Source organism: Epinephelus fuscoguttatus, linkage group LG12 (genome assembly GCF_011397635.1).
Source record: "Epinephelus fuscoguttatus linkage group LG12, E.fuscoguttatus.final_Chr_v1".
NCBI lineage: Eukaryota > Metazoa > Chordata > Actinopteri > Perciformes > Serranidae > Epinephelus > Epinephelus fuscoguttatus.
The window spans coordinates 8,217,278-8,235,817 of record NC_064763.1 but is presented as its reverse complement, the minus strand read 5'-3'; the positions used below and the strand labels follow the sequence as shown (position 1 = coordinate 8,235,817).

Sequence of the window (18,540 nt, the reverse complement as noted above, 5' to 3'; positions counted from 1 at the left end):
AACTCAGCTCGGTTTGGTAATTTATCAGAAAAGTTAAAATAACAAATAAATAGACTGGTCCACACAGCAATGAAAGTGACTGGGGGTTACATAGGCACCTCTCCCTCCAAATGCTCTTTGTAATGACTATAGTTAAATGGGCTGGGGAAATTATTGCAGACCACTCCCATGCCCTGTTTTCAGAATATGAACTGCTCTTATCAGGTAGACGCTACGGGGTTCCTATTAACCACAGGAGGAGTTACCTAAAAGTCTTTTATCCCTCTGTCAGTGAATTTTCTTAACTCAGGATATGAGGAGGGTGTGAAATGAGGGCTGGTGATACACGTATCTGAATGCACTTTATGTTTGCACCTGTCTGTGTTGTGCACTTTATGTCTGTTTCTGCAATATGTATTTTTATGTCCAAGTCAAATTTCTCTAGGGACAAATAAAATAATCCAAATCTTCAATATTGAAATGATCCTCACTCAACTGCATTTGATGCATTTTGACTCCAGCAGTGAGCGAGGTCGTTCACAAGTTCCAATATACAATGGCTGCTAAGACATAGTTATGCTCTATGCATACAGCCTCAGGGAAACAGCACTGTACAGATGAATGTCATAATGGAGCAATGGCAGAAAAGAGTGAAAGCCTCAGCAGGAGCTCTCCACTTTTATTGCAAAGAACTAAGCCAACTCTGAAAGGCTCCTTAAAGAACACTTTGACACCCCACTGCACTGTTTGCTATTTTGCTTCATTTTGCTGCAGCTTCTTTTTCTCCACTAAAGACACTAAGCACACACACACTTTCTCACTCCTGCTCCAACACTTACGTCTGTGCTATTGACGCTCCATTGGAAGCTTGGCTCTGGTACTCCCTCAGCCTCGCAGGTCAGAACTTTGTAACTAGCGTCATCAGCACGGTGTTTGGTTAGTCTGGTGATCACAGGCTTTCCTGTTTCAAACACATTATGTTGTCACTCACAGTCGTTCACTAACATTTCATTACACACACATATTTCATGATATGTAGAGAGTTGTTATGATCTCCCAAAAACTGATTGAAACACTTACACCCTGGCATGTTTGCCTTTTTTTTTTTTTTTTTTTAAGAAAAGAAGTCTGTACGACTAAATATGAGTGTAACATTTTTAGTGTTCTGCTCATAACTGCAAGCACAAGGGTTACTAATACACACACACACACACACACACACTTCCTCACCTTCTACAACCAGTTCAAAGCTCTGACGTCTCATGAGGCCAGTCATAGAAAGTTCCAATACATAGACTCCTGCATCAGCAAAGGTCAAGTTGGTCAACTCCAGCTCCTTCAGTGCCATTCCATTCTGAAAAGCAGAGTCACAACGTCAGCATGTTATTTTTTAAGCCAAGTATGGCTGTAACTCTAAATTTAAATGCCACAGTAACGCAAATCTAATAATAAGGAACTGTAAATGTATGAAGGCAAGACCGCAGTTTCATCTATGCATCTATAACCACTTCTCCTGTTCAGGGTCACATGATGCGCAATTCAGTGGAAATTCCAGGGCTGTGAACTCGAGGCACATGACTTAGCCTCAAGTCAGACTCAAGTTACAAATTTGACGACTTTAGACTTGATTTGACGAATACAGAAGACTTGGACTTGAACACCAATGACTCGTGACTTCACTTAAACTTGAGCCATGACCTTTTCCAGTGGCAAATTATGTCCCCAAAGGAAAACTTTGTCAATGTCAACAGTTTTATCTGGTAAAATAAAGTTTTTAGTCTTTTATTGTCACTTCAGTCATTTTTATTGCAGCAAATTGTATCCAGTAAACTGAAAAAAGCAACTATGGTGTTATGGTGTTCTAGTAGGCTACCATAAATTTAGTTTGTAGTTGTAATAATAACAATTAATATAATAAAAAAAAACAATACTTTTCCCTTCATTTCCCAAAGAAACTAATAGTAATGCTTTTCATTCCCAGCCGAATTGCAGTATGCAACAACTTCCAATAATGTTGTTTTAACAAATAAATACAAATTTTAAGAATTAATTCTGAATTAATTCTTAATTCTGTAAATGTAATATAATATTACTCTGTTGTAAAATGGCATTACATTCAGTGAAGTGCATGTTATGACTTGACTTGGGATTTGCCATTCTTGACTTTGGACTCAACTCAGGTCTAGCCTGTCTTGACTTGGGATTTGAGTGCAAAGACTTGAGACTTATTTGAGACTTGCAAAGCAATGACCTGGACCCACCTCTGTACTTCACCACTGGCTTTTTCTCCTATTATTTTGTTTTATATAGAATAAATTGACTCCAATACATTAACTGTATCTTACTAAGATACTACTAATACTACTACTCTACTTCAGTTGTGGATAAGCCTTTGATTAACAGCTGCCCCTGTGCAAACACTTCTAAATCTACCATCCCTTCTATAAATGCAGCATAATGTGCTCTCCTTAATGTATTTTATTGTTTAGGCTGAGCTCTCTGTCAGATACAGTGTAGAACAATTAGTTTGACGCTACCATCTAAGCTCCTGATGTGTTGAAGGAAAAAGAAATCATCAACATCCAACCATTATTCACATTATGTAACAGATCAGAGTGTGATTCTGCAGTCAGGTTTGATTACTGGCTTTACTTTTATTTTCTTTAACACAGTACATTGATGCCACTTGTCTCTGATCAGCAAACCAACCCTGACACCATTACCTTTGTCCATGACTCTTTAGCGTCACCCGAGGAGCTCTTCTGCACCTGCACAGATAAGGTGTCCCCTACTGTCTTCACAATCTTCCCAGTGGGAGTCAGACTCAGGTCCAGGACTGAGAAAACAAGACAGAAAAAGGATGGTTCTGTTGAGTCATATCGGCTGGTTGCATCTTATCGGAGGCAGTGAAGCTGTTATGATGGTAGCCTTGAAGGGGACTCATTCAACACTGATGTCACAAGGTCCACTTTCAGACACAATTTAGTGCTGAGAGTTCAGCTTTCATGTCTACTTTCTGAAGAGCCAAAATATTTTCATTTTTTAAAACACACATCTGCCAAAGGAAACACTTATTAACAAAGAGTAAATAGATCAGACAGCATTTATTCAGTATTTGCTTATTGAATATAGGTCAGTTGAATATGTAACTGTTAATGTATGGTAAATAAAAACAAAACTCCACACTTCAAGGTGACTCCAGCTACACTGATCTGAGAGTAAGGGCTTATGAGATGACATTCTGCTGCTACAGCTGGGAGTGTTATACATCTTCATAAATCTCCTTGTCAACAAATTGTGTGTGTATACCCAAACCAGCAATTAATCTTTCTACTAACAAGAATTGTGTGTGCATCCAAAGCCTTCCTCTATGCCACAGAGCTCTATTATTGTCCAAAAACTATTAAAAACACATCAGTGAGCCACACTGCTGCACTGGGTGACACATTCCTTCATTAACATGAACACACGCACTGTAGTTTATTTTGACTCAATCCCACGTACACAGTCCTGCTGCCACAAATACTCAATAGAGCACCAAATGTTGATTAATCTGCCACAGAAAATAGATCTGCAAAAAGTAGGTGTGACTAATGATTGCTGAAAACTACAGTAACTAAAACTTTTGGGAAATTACTGGGCCTTTTTTTAACAATATGAAACTGCATAACAGTGGGGCTGCTTTTAAACTTTTACATCTTCAGCGGGAACCAATGGGCTTAGAGCTGAGAGCCACAGACAGGGTAGGGAAATCAGACAGTAATGAGAGATATGCAAACACATTTGTTGACAGTAACAGAAATAAAGAATAATGCCAGCATCAGTGGTGTATTTCTGCTACATTTTGACTTTATGTTGGCATAATTCTGCAGTGATGCCAAGCTCAAATGTCACACTCTCATATGCCCCATTGGTGAGCCTAATTACAAGACAGAGCTTGACATGTTTTCACCAGAACATCTTGAATTACACATAACAAGAACATGGTGTTGAGGTGCATCCAGGTGATGGTGGCAGATACTAGCTCCCCACTGCAATATACCATTCACAACAGTCTTGTCAATTCAGTGTATAGGCTACTTGTAAATGAGTATTTAACTGTGATCAGGAAATACTTCTAAAACCCTGTTTAAAGTAAAATACAGAGATGCACCGATTGCAATTTTGTTGGCTAATTCCAATTTCCGATTTTTTTTTTTATAATAGTTTGACCTGCCCTTTCCAATTTTGGCCGATTCCAATTTCCTTTCTCTTTAAAAACTATAATTGACAGCATACACAAAGATATTTGGAGATTTTCCTTAAAGCCACTGGAAACTTGGCTAGAAATAGTAAAAATCCATTTATGATGTCAAAAATGAGTGTCTCAGAAAGCATCCATAAAAATGTGAGGAAAAATAAATGTCTGTCATTGTTATAACCTTGTTCAAAAACAGCTAATTTGACTGCTCACACCATTTGTCTGGGTTGTGGTGGTGTGATCGATTAAGCTTGATCAGCTCCCTTTCAGCTTAACTAACATTACCACTGTATTTACCTCTCAGTCAGTAGTTATAACGTTTTGCTGCCACGGCATAAACTATCATACAGACCCTATTTGGTTAGGAAGCCAAAAAGACTGACTAACAAACTAGGTTAGACCACCAAAATCTGTGTTTTTATCAAACTCTACCTCCCGGAATATGGCGCTGATTGTTTTAGCATTTTCCATTCACTCACATGAAACAGTTAGCATTAGCTTTTCAATGTAAAACCTTTTAGCTTTTTATCCACTACCCCAGTAGTCTGCAAGTTGTCTTGACTAATTTGTTAACTAGCAGACTAGGGTAGACCACCTATATTTTTTTAATGTTTTTAATTGAGTTATAGCCGGGCTTTGAAGCCAATTTTCATGGTGGCCAAATGGTGAGAACTTCAACTCCCAAGCCTGTCACTTGATGCCATTGGGCCCCTTTCCCATAGACTTACATTGGGAAAGAGATGTCTGTAAATCAGTGGATAAATTTTTGAGCATCACCACCCTTTGGAAATGATTTGTGTGACTATCAGGACTTGATCCCTTTGGTCCTATAACATTTGGATTGTTGTTGCGCAGCAAGAATTAATCTTTTTATCCCCATTCAAGTTAGCAGAGCGCCAAACCAGAAGTAGACAGCTCAGCCAGCGGAGGTCCCTAGTGCGCTTGCTCTCTGAGCCTAATAATGCTGAAGCAGTGCTGATCATTTGGGTAATGTTAGTACTTGGAAATCAAACTTTTTTAGCTTCATGCGCCACTGGGCAAATTTCATTGGAATGAACAGAATCCAGCCTCCAACACTGTATCCAGGTCTCTTCATACATCCATGGTTATACCTCCCAAACTGAATAATCATCTTCCATCCGCTTAGATGAAACAATCACCAATAGCTTTGCTGTAATACACCGTTAAGCTACTTAGCAACTCCGTGATTAATACAGATTTGGGTAGTATACCCCATTCTGCAAGTTAGCTAAACACTGTGGCTTTTAATCCATGTGCAGCATGCATAAGAATGAATTACAACTTTTGAAAAGAGAGTAGCAGTGGCTGTAACAATACCAACTGTCTGTGCTGCTGTTTTGATGGGGACAGGATCTGCTATGTCAAAGATTACAGGTCACAAGTCATACATCTCTCGTCCAGTGTGGTTTAAGTAAAATTGCTTTTGTTCTTCCTGTCAATGTTTTCATACTCCAGAATGGGTATTATTACAAAAACTACCATATGTATTTGAGTGCATGAATTGCTGTTCTGGGAGGGCAGTTCATCATCTCATTTTGTCGGGAACAGGGAAAAAAAATCACATCATACAACGAGGTGGTAAATGTTTAGGTACTCGCTGTCAGAGGACATTTACGTTACTGCGGGCCAGCTAGTCGGAGCAACAGCAACTTTCCTTTTCTACGACAGCATGAGACACACACAAACACACAGTCACAAAAATATCTGTAACAATTTCCAATTTAGAGAGCTATTGTTTTCTTTCCTCAGTCACAAACTCAATTTAAAAGTTGGGAGCTGAAGAAACACTTCTTTGTTTAAGATGTGTGAAATGCACTGAAGCTGCGATATGGGACGTAGAGGAGGGGAAATGTGTCAGACGTATTTTTTATTACAATGATAGGACCCATTTGAACTGAAGGCTCAGAGACATACACCTGGGAAGAAGGGAGTAATTACTTGAGGGAGTGCTGGTGGATGGTAGGAGGGAAAACAGCTTATCAGTTGCCTGAGCTCCTCTCCCAAACACTTTTGCTCACTCTGTGTCAGAAATTTCTAATTAGTTCTCCTCCTCCTCCTCCCAGCCTGGCACTCCACGATCTGCTTCCCTGCCAGGCTGGGCTCTCGAAGTTTAAATTTGATTACCATTACTCTGCTCCCATGACTTTATTTACGTTGAATAAAAGTGTTGTGTTATTTATAGGAAATACAGGAAGTTTCAGTCAAGATGGAAAGAGCATGGGGAGTTTTAAGGGAGCAGCCGTGGCTCAAGGCAAAAGCACAGCGAGGACAACAGTTGGAAGTTTCTGTCTTTATGACCTTGTTGTGGTACAGTGTGCTAAGGCTCTGCATATGTCACGAGTACTCACAGCTAACAACAACGTTCTGGGAAGCCTCCATTTTCTCGTTGTCAGGCAGGGAGCATTTGTATTCACCCCCAGCATCTCTGCTGATGGCAGCCAAAGTGTAGGTGTCCGAATTTTCCACCAGTATTTTCTGGCCCTGGTGGAGAGAGAAGAGCAGGAGGAGGGATAAGGAGGAGAGAGGTACCATTAGCTTCTGTCACTCTGATAGAATATCAGAAAATGAGAAAGGAAGGAAGAAAGAAGACATTACGAAGACAGAAGTAATTTCTTACGAGACTAGTGCAGAGGTCCACTTAATTATCTGAATGTAAATACTCTTAACCTAAAGTCAGATTGATAAAGAATATGGAGCTTTTAAAGACCTATAGCAATAACAAGAGCGGAGACCAAGTTATTGTTTCGCAAGTCACAAGTAAATCTCAAGTCTTTGGACTCAAGTCCCAAGTCAATACTGACAGGTCCTAAGTCAAGTCCCAGGTCCTAATCTTTGAGTTTCGGGTCCTAAACAAGTCATAATTTGCTCTTCACCAAATGCAAAGCCATTATAACAGCAGGGTAATAATATATTACATTTACAAAAAAAGGACTGTTTTTTTTCAAAATTTGGATTCATTTGTTTAAACAAGTTCATTGGAAGTTGTTGCATCTCCACTGGTAATTTTCCACCTGCACATTTTACATACTCTAATTTCCTATTGTTGATCACCTGTAGTTTTTATACACAAACCAAATTATTTTTGGTATCATTTTTTAACTGGCGCTCAGTAACGTTAAGTTAGTTCTTCATGGTCTCCTGCAAGAAATGAATTCAAGAAATGAAGGGAAATTAATTGACTCATGGCAATATTCTTTATAATCTTTGGGCTTGGGGGAAGGTTTCAAGTATTTCCAAGTCAAAAAGCTCAAGTCCAAGTGAAATCCCAAATTATTGGTGTTTAGGTTGAAGTTGAGTCGCAAGTCTTTTTTTATTTTGTTGAATTTAAAGTCATCAAATTCATCACTCATTCTGACTCATGTCAAAATCATCTATAAAATACTTAAAAACTGAGCTGCCACCAAATTCTAGTTTACATTTTAAATACTGTCTTTTCCACTTTTAAGATTATTTCAGAAGAGAAAATTGAAACTTGTGGTAAGTGGTAAAAAGTGGCTGCCACAGTCTGGGTGGTAAAGCATTGGCAGAATTCTCATTGACCAACTACTAATCACAGCAGACAGCAGTGTGCTGTTTGAGGTTGAACTCTGGGCTGTGACTAACCTTGATGTGGAAGGTGAAGGAGCTGGGTGCAGGGTTGCCATCGGCATGGCACTTCAATGTCACGTTATCTCCTTCTACGATGGGTCCCTTGGACATGATTTGGAGGCTAACCTTCTCTGATGGATCTGAGAGGGTCAGAGGGCAATTAAGGGAAAAAAGGAATGGGAGAAAAAAAAACATGGGCGTCAAAGCTTCATAGACACTTTTCTTGACAAATAAATTACCCTCAAAGTTGATCAACTCAACCATCAAGCAGGACAGATACATATAACAATTGAATAATTTTCCATCACATTTCGAAAGGAAGGTGACCCTATCAGTCTTCTGATCAGCCAAGCATGTAGGCCACCCTGCTTACACAGGAATAAACTGGAAAAAAAAAGTCACCTCAGTAGCTTACAAAATGGAAATTCCCTCATGAACTTGCTACTGCTGAGGCCTTTCAAGATCCCTGCTTTCATTTATTGATCCGAGCCTCCCACTCCATCTGCTCCTCAAAGTTCAGGGATGTGATCAGGAACCTAACGAGTGCACTGACTGTAAATCCCCAAAACCCACAAATCCTAAAAAATCCTTTAGCCAACGAAAAAGCCAGCAAAAGCTCAGCAAGCACATTGTTCACTGCATCACTATTATGTGCACTTGTGGTAAACTACCTCCCATGACAAGTTTTTCAATCCTATACACCTCTGTGTTCTCAATCAACAACTATCTCAAACTAGGACTGACTGCAAGTGTTTCACATATGGTTAACAGAAAAGTCATCCACACACCAAACAAGGCACATGGCACTTTTCTTTACTTGAGGAGTTATGTTCAGCTTCATACAGCACTGTATGCTTCTCAAGTGCATTTATCCTGTAAATTATACATCGCATTCAGCTCATGATAAGATATGTCATGTAGCCTGACACCACAGAGCAACTGAATAAATACATGTTTTATTAAATGCAGTCTGGTGTAGCTAAATATCTTGCAGTGTTCGTGCAGGTCCTGTTGTCCGTGTATTATACGTCAATATGTACTCTTTATATGTTGTCATTACCTTGCATACAACAGCAAGATGATTCTGGGTAAGATGGAATTAAAAAGTGTGATAGATTTTTTTTCTTTTTTACTGTTAGGACCTGTGTGAGTGTTTTCTTCTGATCGCCGGCATCTTTTATCAATTGTTCCCAATGAGGAAGGAGCCAAGAGAAAAAGCACAGCACCCTGCGTCTTTTTCTCAGAGCATACCAGCTTTTTTGTGTGGCTGCTCTGAGTGCTTCTAATTGAAAGTCTTTGAACTTTTCAGAATGTCACTGCTGCTCCTTCAGTTTCTGTCTATCCTGAGCTGCATGATATATCAGTCAAAAATTACTACAAAGACAGAAAAGCCTGTTTGTGGGAGCAGATCGGCTAGCGCACACATAAAGCTGCTGGTAAGTGTTGTGCTTTCATCACTGTGCACATTATAAGCTTGTTGTTAACTGTGTAGTCAACCCTCTGTTAAAGTAGTGTTATGTTAGCCACCTAACTAGTGTTAATGCCTAGATATTGTTACCAAAGAAACAAAACCTACACGTAGTGCACCATCAAAAAAGATACTGCCAGCACTTTTTTATTAAGCGCTGGGACGAAGCGCTCCACATAGACTTCATGCCTAAGAAAAGTTCTTTGTGAGCACAGGCCCTTACTCAGGATGACTCTGGGGCTACACACGAGGTATCTTGGAATAATGCCCTAAATCATGGTTTTAAAAGTATTAATCGGTCCTCCTGCTCCAAGGCAGTTTCATAAACTAACTGCATTAAACAGCTCACAGCTAGACTCGCTAGACTGATTTACTTCCCTCTCTATAAAATTACTGCTAAAGTTGGCTAATCAGAGCAATTTGCAGCATTTAAACTGTGAAGTCACCATTCGCAGCATCTCACACGTGAATTATGGAAGCTGCGATTGTCAGCCAATCAGTCCAGTATTGAGAGGTTTTTAATTAGGTGACTGTGGCTCAGGAGGTAGAGTGGGTCGTCCTTTAATCACAAAGCTGGCAGTTTGATCCCGTACTTTGTTTGGTAAGGTTGAAAAGTGCTTTATGCAGTCCATTTACCATTCAACTGAACTAATTAAACTCAGCCTTTAACTACATTAATCAGAAAGAAGCTTGAGCGGAATTATTCTTATCTTGAATCACGGTGTATTTGGTGAGTGAATAATTTATGGGAAAGTCTGATGTATTTTACACTCTTGCATTTCAGACACTGAAGCATTGCTTTGGTTGAGAGTTGACAATGAGTGAGCTAGTGTCTTCACTGTCTTTCTCAAGAGCATGGAAATACTCACAAACACAACCTGATAGCCTGCATTTCCCTTTATAATAACTTGTATATTTCAAAATATATTACATTTCTATAAACTTTTCATGGGATGGTTTGTATCTTTGTAGCCATGGCTTAAACAAATAATATATTTTTTAATATTTGGAATATTGGCTGAAGAAGCAGTTTGAAACAGTAAGCTTGCCCTCATCCTGCATGAGAAAGCCTCACTCCATCCTCTTGACAGTGTTCTGTATGTGGGGAGGGAGAACAAACATGTATGTAATATAGTTATGGAGCCTGATGGCGGCGCTGTATTCCACTTACAGTGAATGGGAAAGGGATCCAGCACAGTTTCCTTAGTGGACAGCTCATGTGTGGCCATGCAGCTAAAGACTGAGGCAGAGTCCTCCTTGGTAGCTGCATACTGGAGGGTGGAGGAGGTGGTGGACAGGCCTGTGGCTGGATCTACCTTCATGCTGGGGGTGATTACAATGGCTGCAGAGGAAGGGATGGACAGAAAGATGAGTATGTCATATAGTGCTGCAGGTGGAGCATTAACCTGCGCGTTAAACAGTACTGCAAAAAGCTTAGTTTGGTTCAGCTACAAAATCAGATGGGCTGGGGCAAGGGTGGTTGATATCTCTATTAACTCGATGTATCGCTTCCTCTTCTGTGTGAGATATATAAATGACTATATTATGACCACTGAGCATAAATTGACAGCTTATTTTTTTCATTTATTTTGGCATTTCGGTTCTCCCACTGTCTTTCTTACAGACATAAAAGTAAAAAAGACTCACAAACATGATATGTCACACACACTCCCCTGCCCATCCACATCACTTTCTCCTGGGTAATAGTGTGAGCAGGTGAAGTGTGTTTTTGTATCTGCAGGGCTCCATACTGCAACTGTCCATAGTTGCAACCATAGTTGCTCTATGGTTGCAACTATTTTGCAACCATAGAGCACCAGCATGACTTGCAAATGTTGATAACATATGAACTGGACAGTTTCCCACTCACAGTGAATAAATCCTCATGTTTAACAACATGTTTAACTTTCTGCTTACTGCTAACATTTAACTGTTGACCTAAAGCTTTAGGTTCAGAGCAAAAAACATTACACATACAGTCTGAGATGAGCTAGGTAATTAGGAATAAAAGCACCAGTGGTTGCCCTTTAATTTATTCTACGATAACAATACTTTATTCAACTTAATCGGTTCTTTATCTAACTTTATTATTTTTCTAACAGTACTTCATTTAACTTAAATAAAATAGCACTTTATTTAAAATTATTTCAACAGTACTTTATCTAATTTTATTGTAACATTATTTTACTTTATTTAAAAGTACTTTTATAACAGTAGTTTAAGTTTGTTATAAAAGTGCTCGATACAACTTCATTGTAACTGTACTTTATGAAGTAGTTTTGTATTTTAGCAGTCTACAGCCCAGCCCTATGTTGGGTTTATTTTATCAGACCAGTCTAGATGATGGGAATTTAGTCATCAAAGAAAAGTCCTGAGGTCTAAGTTGCCCATTTGGATCAGTTACGTGATTGTCTTTACTTTCAGGTACTCACTGGCTGTGCCTAGATACAACAAAACAGATGCCAAACTTTTGTATATTTGCTCCAACCCTTACTGTCTAATCCAGGGGTTCATCCAATTCAAATGAGTGAGTCAAGTCAAGACACAGTGTCATATTATGGCACCCTTTGGCAACAAGTAAACAACAATGAATGATGTATTTCTATTGTCTATTGTTTAAGCTATTGTCTTTGTTAAATACAACACACTATGCTTCATTTTCACTCTGTCACTGTACAAGAGCACTTGCTGGTCCCTTGGGGGATCTCCGTATGACAGCATATTGGGTGGTGTAACTGTTGAGTAGTTTCTGGGTGTGTCAGCAAACAGCATGCAATGCGTTACCTTTCCCATCGGCCACTAAGGGCTTTCCATCCCTCTTCCATATGATTGTAGCTGAAGGGTTTGCATCTGCCGCAACACATGTTCCAACCTGAAGAGAACACAGAGGGGAACAAAACAATGAATTATAAGACAATAAAACACAGTCTCAACACAAATACTCACAAGACTAACTGAAAATGCTAAGAAGCAGACCAGGAGGACTTCACAGATGCATTTATAATATTTAATGTGGTTACAACAGTATCCACTGCCAGTATGAAGTGACACAGTTTGATCTTTATTAATTGAACAATATGGAACTTGTTATGCCCTTTACCTGAATTGATTGTAATGCAACAATTTTTACACAAAGATTTATCAATTTGACATTATCCTGTGTTTTCAATGTAGATGGTAAACATTACTTCAGAGGCTATTTCACCCCGAGAAGAATAACTGTGTAGGAAACATGGCAAATAAAAAAAGAAAAAAGCTCAAAATACTTGCTATTAGCAGCCGCAGTCTAAAACCCATTTCAGTGAAGCCGTAATTTCTCTGTCCTAGAGTTGAATAATTTAATGTCTGCTTTCCAACATTATCAGGAGAATGTTGGACGCAGGCCAGAAGAGACAAACAACTTTCTCATTTTGGAATGAATTAGTTTTTGTGTTCAGAAGCACGCATTCTCCCTATCTCATTGCTACATCTTCAGTATTGAAGGTCAGCAACGGTAGCAGAGATTCACTGCGTGTGAACCCTACAATAAGTGAGTCATAAGAACATTCCTTTTCCCAAACCGCCTGGTTTTATATCCTGTACTACAGCCTGTACCTCTGAATAACAGCGGCTCACCACAAGCTACTACTAAATATACTACTAAATACAGGAAAACAACCTAACAGCAGCAGAAGCACTTACTTGTTTGGGTTTTACCACAAAAAATCCATTTACCTTGTTAAAAATTCTTGAAATCTCACCTACTTCTTTTTCCTCATCAAAAAAATCCAGAATTTATGAATATGTATATTGAATATGAAATATCAAAAGGTTTAACTGCTCAACACCAGATGTGTCATATGTCATTGAAAAGTCCAATCTTGGTGTATGTGTGCTTGAGGTTTTTAAATTTTCACATCACACTTGTGTACGCTGCGTATTGTACTTTGCTTGGCTTCAAAACCAGTGGTGATGTCATAAATCCTGTTGGTACGTCTATGCATTTAACTTAGATTTAGGAGGTACAGAGAAACTTTCCTCCCTCAGCACATGAAAACAGCCTCATAGTGTCAAACCTAGCACAAACATCACTCTGCACAGTGCAGCTCAAGTGAAGGATCAATAGCAAAACACATTCCTGACTGAAGGCAAACTTATCTTTTCATCCTTAACCAAGACATACTATAAGGTTGCTTTACATTGATTCTGAAGTCCATGCAATGTTGTCTATTGTCTGTTTGATAGTTTGATATTGTGTCCATCTTTGTGGTGTGAGGTTAATTTATTGTCATTTTACAACACAGGTTTACACAGCAAATTGCAGTTGTAGTCTCTTTATGCTAAACAAAAAAAGCAGTGCATTCCTGTAGTGCAATTTCTCATTTTGCATCAGGAGGAATGTAAACAGAAAACACTGGTGTATTCTCTGGGCAGATCATATGGCTGGCATCTTAGCATATTAAACTCAACATTAGGGAAACATTTTCCATCAACTTTGGTTAAAGCACCAAGTATCATTGATGTAAACGCAGAGTCTGCCTCCCCACTGGAAACATGCGTCTGTCGGCACAAAACATCAGGACACCCCTATGGAGCCAGGTCTCTGCAAAGATGTGGGAACAACAGTCTGATCTCAAGAGTCCTATTTAATCCATTCCACTTTCCTGTGATTGGACAACAGCCAGGAGCAGGCTGGGTAATGGAACAATATTAGGTCCAAGCTGTGCCAGCCCAGCTCTTATTCCCACCAACTTCCTCCTCCTCCCAGGATGGTTGCACCGTTGGTGGCACTTGGTCCAGCTGGTTTGGCTGGGTGGTCGAATGATGCCATGAGCAGTGAGTGACCCAAGGTCTGCTGCACTTAATCTAGTCCCAGTCCTTCCTGCTCTGATGTTGATGAGTGAATCTCTGTCATAAGCCATAGGTACAAACAGGCAAAATGACAACAAATGAAAACAAAAATATAGCTAAGTTCATTGGGGCTATCATGCACCCCATCTGTCCACCATCTACCATTGTCCAGCTTGGGGCAATTTTTGAAAATTTACTGAGAACCATAAAAATTCAAGAGATAAGGTAGCATTTAATTAACTTGTACCCAAAGGCATTGTTGCCAAGTGCAACCAGTCCTCTACTGTTGATCATTTTGCATGTTAGCTACAGTGTGAGAGGCCCAAAGAACCAGGGGGAGCAACCCTAAAAACATGTCTTTTCCTAGACTATATGTTTCAGTTCATTATCTTATTAGTTTTGGCCAGCTTTGCTGATGGCAAGAAGAAAAGCAAGAAACCAATACATATGACTATGTCAGCACGACTCATTCCCACAGAGAATTAGATCTACAAACTAGTTCCATTAATGTCAAAGCAGTGATACTATATAACTTGTGGTGGCTGAATGAAAAATGGTGGAAACTATTCCTATGTCAGTAATGTTCAAGTCAAACAAATGGTACAATCCCAATGTTCCTGGCTTGGAAATTATGTTTACACATGGGGTAAACCTAACATAGTACTGTAATAAACATACTTTCTAAATTAAAAGTAATAAAGCTTTACTCAGCTCATCTTGGCTGCAGATAAACATGCTGACTGGCAGTTCTTACAGCCTTATAGTCAGTTGATTACTGGTTGAGCTTTAATTCAAGAATGCAAATGAACTGAAATGCTCTGTAAAGATGTAATATATCAACATTCTAAATATCACAATAATAATTTTGCTTTGGCATTTGCTTTTTCAGCTTACGGCTTTTCAGCTTTGTAGCAGATTTCTTATTTGCTTTTTTGATGCCGGTCGCTCACTAATAGCACTAGCATCAATCACTGAGCAGTTGAAAATGCCAGTAGGTGGAGAGCGATTGTGAGAGTCTTGAAGTGCAGTACACAGTGGAGCGTTATTGTTCCGAAGCAGAGCACAGGGCAGAAAGTGATTGAAGTAATCGCTGAGTTGCTGGCATTAATCAACAACTCTATGAATCCCCTGCAGGTATATTATGGTCATTATGTAATGTGAAGCAGGAAAAATCAGGAGTTTATATTTTGCCTTCATGACAGAATTGTGTGTGAATGCATGCGTGTCAATGTATGCATTGTGGCTTTTGTTGTTGGCCAGAGGAGTGCAAGAGACCTCTTTAGCTTCCCTCCATTGACAAATTACAATGCTTTAAATTCCACAGTGTCAGTTGTGCTGAATTCTTTATTTGAACCAAAACACCCACTTTATCTAACGAGCAAGGCTTGAGAATGCAATGCTATTTAACCTGACCACAAGAGCAGAGAGCAAGCCTGAATGTGCTGAGTCACATAACAACAAATACCCCAGCAAAAATCCATCGTTCAATAGTCTACAGTAACACACAGAGCTTTTAACATACTATAGGTCCAGGAGGAGAGTTTTGTTTAAATAGCCGTTTGAATGACTAAATTACTTTCTGCCTGTCCCGAGACCCAGGGCTTTTTCTATAACTGCCCCAAAACACTGGAATTCTCTTCCTCCCACCATCCAATTCTCCCCGACCATTGAGATTTTTATGAGTCATCTTAAAACACACCCTTTCCCACTTGCCTTTAATTGTGCATAATGAGATTGTCATTGTTGCTGTTACTGTCACAATGTGGTGACAGTATAAAAACAACAAGGATACATTTTTTTGCTATAGGCGCAATAATAAGGGTAGTGACATGCTGTTATTATTTTACTGGTATTATCATTCAAATTCTTGTGTTTTTCTTCCTTCCTTTTGTATTTGCTTTTCTCTGTGTGTGCTGTAAGAGCACTTTGGATCAACTCTGTGTTTTAAGTGATATATAAATAAAGTTCACTTGACTTACCATTAAGCAAGCACAGGCTCCTATCAAAGAATAATTTGTGGCTTCTCTCCCTTACTCAGATCTACCAAACCAGCATCACAATCAATGGAAAAAGAAAACCTCTACGTACATCACTTTCAGTGTTTTCTCTGTAAGTGTACAGACCTGGTGGACCACCAAGCCAACCTGTTTAACGCCACAAATAAGGAGAGGAGAGACAGGTGGAGTGAGCGTTACTTGAATTGATGACAACACATTACGTGTAACAAAAGCAAATTGGACAGATGTCCCAAATGTCTCAAAATCAAGTTAAAATATTTGTGTTTTTAAAGCGCACCTCCCAACCTGAATCTAGCAACAGTGGCGAGGATGCAAGCAGCTATCCTGCTGATGAGAGCGAAGCCAGTTCTAGCCAGAGCACTAGCAGCTTTCCTGCTGATACAAAACCACAAAAAGACTTTGATCCATCGGGCTGTCAGAGAGGAAATACTCCTCCTGGCTCTAGGTTGGTCAGGCTTGGTGACAAAGTAAATCAAAATGTGTAAATATTCTTGTTGCTAAGTCATGTTTCATGTGTGTTAGTGAAGCCAATTTAACCAATAATAATATCATGGTAAATCTTGTGATTTGCACCCCTAGTAATTAATTGGGTAACATACCCGGCGGCTTACCATCCCAAACCAGTCAACCTAGGGGAATGCACTGATCTTCCCCATCTAATTACACTTTTGAACCTTTTCAAAACATTCTGGCTGGGTGTAGTGTATATTGGTAGATGAGTGCACAATTTACTTCAAAAGAACTCTGCCACAGCCACAGCCGTGCCCCAGTGTTCTTGTGTTCCCCACTTCCTCGTGTCTCCTGGGCTTCCCTGTTCATCTCTCTCTATCTGGGTTCTCTCTCTCTCTCTCTCTCTCTCTCTCTCTCTCACACTCTCCACTTGCACACCTGCCTTCAGTTTGCTCCTCACCTCTCCGGGCTCTCTGCTCGATCAAAATACCTGACAGCATTCAGCTCATCATCCCTTCAGTACATCAACCCTTGCTGTTCTCTTGCTCTTTGCCAGATCTTTGTCTCAGTTACATTGCACTACCTGCCTGCCTGTCTGCCTGCTTGCCCGCAAACTTGTGCCAGTCCAGCACTGTGCACGTCACTCACCCACGTCTATCTGTCCTGCAGATCCTGCCATCCACCATCAGCCCTCTGCCCTTTGCCTCAGCCAGCTGTCATCTTCACCCCCATTCCACCTCCTTCCCCTTTTGATCCTGCAATATACTTTCTTCCCTTCACATGCCTGTCAGTGTCCTGTGTTTGGGTCTATCTAACTGCAACAGATATACTCCTTATACTATCCTATAACGGTTCCTAACATGTTCCAGGGTTAACTGTGAAGGAGTAAGTCACATCAGAACACAGACACTTTTAGAAAATGTAACCCTTTGTAAATCATTACAACACTGTAATGAGTTGTTACTTTTGCATGTGTCACACTGTTTGTTAATCAGCCTGATATAACCCACTGCAAGAGTCTGTCAGTGAATGTCGCTTCTGTTTCAGCGAGTCTGTGAATCCAAGAGTGTAAAAACAACATTATTCACATTTGCTCACACTTGTTCTGTCACTTTCAGAAAGTTAGTTTGGCCTGAGCACTGCGAAGGATAATCTGTCCTGTGGCTGATGGAGGCAACCAAAAAAAGTACAAAGCCATCACAAATCACAGTTTGTACTGCGATGTGTTTCAGGATAAATCATGACATGCTACTTTTGCTAAGAAGAAAGTTGGAAAAGAGGCATTGATGAGCCCTGGTTAACCAGATGACTATCTTATAAAAAAGCAGAATATTGAGTGAACCAACCAGTCTGATGTGTGTAGAGGTCTGTATGTTTGTAGCCTACTGTAACAACCTGGTAGAGCTTTGATTCTCTGCCCAAGCCCAAGTGGGTCCAACCCAACCGGCGGGCCTCGCAGAGCTGAGCTGTAATCTCTTAATATGCCCCTGGCTTGAATCGGGTAGGGCTCTTACCTTCTTTTTTATAAATGAAAGTGACGGTTCTCATGTGTAAATGACGGACAGAGATGGGGAGGGGGGGGCACGATAGAGAGAGTATGATGGAGCAATGGAGCAATATAGTGAAGAACCAGGGGAGAGGGACGGAGCATGCAAGAGAGAAAGACGAAAAAATGAAAGAAAGGAAGAGAGAGAGAGAGAGAGAGAGAGAGAGAGAGGCCACTTGACTGGCAGTGTTTGCTTTTGCCTCCCCAGCAGTGGGAGAGATGAATGTAACATGCAGCAGATCATAGTCTGCATGCTACATCACCATAGACTGCCATCTGTACTCAAAGACAGACACGCACCAACGGTAACTTGTGAAATAACGGAAGAGAAAAAGGAGAAGCAGTGTCAGGAAATGCATCAGCCCGTCAGCTTGATGTAAATCCTTCATTCTAAATTCCT

General features: G+C 40.0%; 1 protein-coding gene across 3 annotated transcripts in view; it reads right to left on the bottom strand.

The window, feature by feature from the left end:
* alcama (activated leukocyte cell adhesion molecule a) overlaps nt 1-18,540 on the bottom strand; it is a 103,788-nt gene that overhangs the window by 15,537 nt on the left and 69,711 nt on the right. For all 3 annotated transcript variants that reach the window (XM_049591226.1, XM_049591227.1, XM_049591225.1), the window contains exons 5-11: nt 12,081-12,168; nt 10,468-10,638; nt 7,844-7,968; nt 6,589-6,721; nt 2,703-2,815; nt 1,210-1,333; nt 819-940 (exon numbers count right to left, since the gene is read on the bottom strand). In XM_049591226.1, the coding sequence (XP_049447183.1) occupies nt 819-940; nt 1,210-1,333; nt 2,703-2,815; nt 6,589-6,721; nt 7,844-7,968; nt 10,468-10,638; nt 12,081-12,168 (876 nt within the window). The remainder of the gene's footprint in view (nt 1-818; nt 941-1,209; nt 1,334-2,702; nt 2,816-6,588; nt 6,722-7,843; nt 7,969-10,467; nt 10,639-12,080; nt 12,169-18,540) is intronic.